Source organism: Helianthus annuus, chromosome 14 (assembly GCF_002127325.2).
Source record: "Helianthus annuus cultivar XRQ/B chromosome 14, HanXRQr2.0-SUNRISE, whole genome shotgun sequence".
NCBI lineage: Eukaryota > Viridiplantae > Streptophyta > Magnoliopsida > Asterales > Asteraceae > Helianthus > Helianthus annuus.
This window is the reverse complement of record NC_035446.2, coordinates 156,258,536-156,262,028: the sequence shown is the minus strand read 5'-3', so window position 1 is coordinate 156,262,028 and position 3,493 is coordinate 156,258,536. Positions and strand designations below refer to the sequence as shown.

At 41.9% G+C, this 3,493-nt stretch overlaps 1 protein-coding gene across 1 annotated transcript; it reads left to right on the top strand.

The window, feature by feature from the left end:
• Nucleotides 1-3,493, top strand: LOC110904552 (receptor kinase-like protein Xa21). Its single transcript, XM_022150396.2, has 2 exons — nucleotides 1-2,749; nucleotides 2,912-3,493. Exons 1-2 carry the CDS (start codon nucleotides 67-69, stop codon nucleotides 3,304-3,306), a joined length of 3,078 nt encoding a protein of 1,025 aa, XP_022006088.1. The 5' UTR covers nucleotides 1-66; the 3' UTR covers nucleotides 3,307-3,493.

Sequence of the window (3,493 nt, the reverse complement as noted above, 5' to 3'; positions counted from 1 at the left end):
AGATAATATTATCAATAGTTCAATACCACATTTGAATATTTAATCTTGTTCTCAAAAACCGAAAAAATGGGTACCAAATGGTTCCTTTTTTCGCCACCGTTTTTCTTCGCCGTTTTGCTGCATGTTGCCGCCGCACAAAACACCACCACCATCGCTACCACTACCGCCACGGCCGCCGGAGACCGTATGGCATTGCTCGCAATCAAAGCAATGATTGAAGATGACCCACAAGGTATCCTGACTTCATGGAATGAGTCCAACACTGATTTCTGCCGGTGGCAAGGGGTTACTTGCAGCACACGTCACCCTAGAGTCACCCTTCTGGACCTCCAGTCCGGTAGCTTGACTGGTAAGTTATCTCCTTTCATAGGAAACTTAAGTTTTCTTAAAGGTATTCGGATCCAAAACAACTCGTTTTCCGGTGAAATCCCTCGTGAAATCGGTAGGCTTTTTCGGCTGCAAGAACTACGTATGTATAACAACTCTTTCACTGGAAACATTCCAACTGATATAACTAACTGTTCCAATCTCGAAGTGCTTCATTTAGGATATAACAATCTAGTGGGAAGGATTCCGAATGGGATCGGTTTGTTGTCAAAGTTAAACACTCTCATCCTACACGCAAACGTTTTTGAAGGTGGGATCCCGACGTTCATCGCGAATCTTACGTCGCTTGAAACGCTTTCGCTTGGTGAGTGTCAACTCGGCGGAGCATTTCCCGACGTGTTCCACGGGCTTGTTAATCTTACAAGAATTGCATTGGCTGGAAACAACCTTGTTGGTACTATCCCACCTTCTTTTTATAACCTTTCGTCGTTAGAACAAGTGTTTCTAGATAATAATCGGCTCACGGGCAGGCTGCCAGCCAACTTAGGATCGATTATGCCTCGTCTAGTCGTGCTTTCGTTGGCTGATAATCGACTAACGGGCTCCCTTCCGTCGTCGGTTCTTAGTGCACCGCAACTAACTGTTTTAGATGTAGCTAGAAATAATCTATCTGGAAAACTAATAATCACTCCTAGGAATGCTTGTAGTTTTGATATCCTGTCACTAAGTTTCAATAGTTTTGGAACTGGTGAAGCGGATGAAATGAAGTTTATCGATGATTTGTCGATTTGCAAAGGGTTAGGAGTGTTAGATCTTGGTAATAATCAGTTGAGAGGTGTTGTACCGGAATCTATTGGAAATTTGTCAACTACACTTTATTTTCTTAGCGCTGCTTCGAATTATCTTTCGGGTGGCCTTCCTTCATCGGTTGGTAATCTTTTGGGTCTAACTCTACTAGACTTGTCTAATAATCAACTCACTGGCACAGTTCCGGAGACCATTAGCCGTCTTGAAAATCTAAGGCGGTTAGATCTAACGAATAATTCTTTCTCAGGGAACGTTCCTGGATCGTTAGGTAATCTGTCATGGATGATTGATCTGGATCTAAGTTCGAATGAATTTAACGGTACTATACCGTCAAGTTTAGGGAACTGTAAAAGGTTGTTAAGGTTAAACCTTGATGGAAATAACCTGACTGGAAATATACCTAGTCGGTTATTCGAACTCAAGTCGCTGTCCATAAGCCTGAACTTGGGTAACAACCAATTGTCCGGGTCACTTCCGGTAGAGGTTGGTAACCTTAAGGGCTTAACCGAAATTATTCTGGCTAACAATCGATTGTCCGGTGTGCTTCCAAGTAGCCTTGGTAGCTGCAGTAGTCTTCAGCGTCTTAACATAAGTAACAACGGGTTTTCTGGATCTCTTCCAGCATCGTTGGGGTCCCTGCGGGCCCTCGAAAATCTGGATGTCTCTCATAACAACTTTACTGGAGAAATCCCGGCTTATTTGGAAGTAATTCCTTTGAGGAATCTCAACATATCATTCAACGGTTTTGATGGAGAGGTGCCGAGTAAAGGAGTGTTTGCGAATGCAAGTGCAGTATCTATCGTCGGCAATGATCGGCTTTGTGGCGGTGTACCTGAACTTCAGTTACCTAAGTGTAGTTCTAATAAGAAGAAAAAGAAACTGAGTCTTGCGGTTATATTAGTGATTTCTATACTTTCGACTCTGGTTTTGGTAGCACTGGTGTTGTTTTTCGTGTGCTATCGATGGAAAAACGAAGTAGAAGATGACCCACCAGAGACTGTTTCTGGGGAGTCGTTAATTCAGGTTACTTTTGAAACGCTCCACAAAGCAACCGATGGGTTTTCTGCCAAAAACCTCATTGGCGAAGGTAGTTTTTCATCTGTATACAAAGGGCGCCTCGATATGGATGGTGTGAACATCGTTGCTGTCAAAGTACTAAATCTCCGTCGTCGAGGAGGTTCCAAAAGCTTCATTACCGAGTGCGAGGCACTAAGAAATGCGCGACATAGAAACCTAACGAGAGTCATAACTTGTTGCAGTGGCATCGACTACCAAGGCAATGAATTCAAAGCCATCGTATACGAGTTCATGCCCAATGGAAGTTTAGACCGGTGGTTGCATAACTCTCAACATGAGTTTGAGTTCCCTCAACTCAGTCTGATTCAGAGAGTGTGTATCGCGTTAGATGTGGCTCACGCGCTTGATTATCTTCATCTTCATGCCGGAAAGACCATCGTTCACTGTGATTTGAAGCCTAGCAACATTCTCCTTGATGAAGATATGGTTGCACATGTTGGAGATTTCGGGATTTCTAAGATTCTTCAATCTGAGTACCATAATAGATATAATAGTAGCTCAGCTGGAGTTAGAGGAACGATCGGGTATGCAGCTCCAGGTATGTCTGTTGTTATCCGAGTTCATTATCTTTTTTACTTATAATTTGATGTAGCATATATTTTTAAGTATGCTTATTAGTCATTATTATTCCATCTCTAGTTTGAATATTAGGATGGTTATTGTATCACTTTCTGATTAAAGAAATCCAATTTGATTGCAGAATATGGGGTTGGAAGCAAGGTGTCACGAAGCGGAGATATGTACAGTTATGGGATACTGTTGCTGGAGATGATAACTTGTAAGAAGCCCACCGACGCCATGTTTGGAACTGAGCTCAGCCTACACAAGTATGCTAAGAAAGCCATAGATGACGATGGCGCACTGGGGATCGTTGATCCAGTGCTTCTGAAAGACAATGAGAAGATTGGAGTGATAACCAACAAGGAAGAAACAACAGACGGTTACTTGAATCACGAAAGATGTTTGCATATGTTGCTTGAAATCGGAGTGTCATGTTCCATGGAATCGCCACAGTACAGAATGGACACTGCTAGTGTTATCCAAGAGCTCCAGTTGATAAAGGATGCTATTTTAGGGAACTCTACTCAAGTTTGAACAATAGTTAAGAAGTTTTGATTCCATTTAAGACTAATTTGTTACAGATCATATCACACGTTTAAATTCTTCTCTTGATTTATTTCGAAAGAGTTATAGTTACGAGAAATGATAAAGATTCGGTAATAAGGATCTTAGAATCATTTGATGTTCCGTTGCCATAAAAAAACTTTGTAGTAACATAATA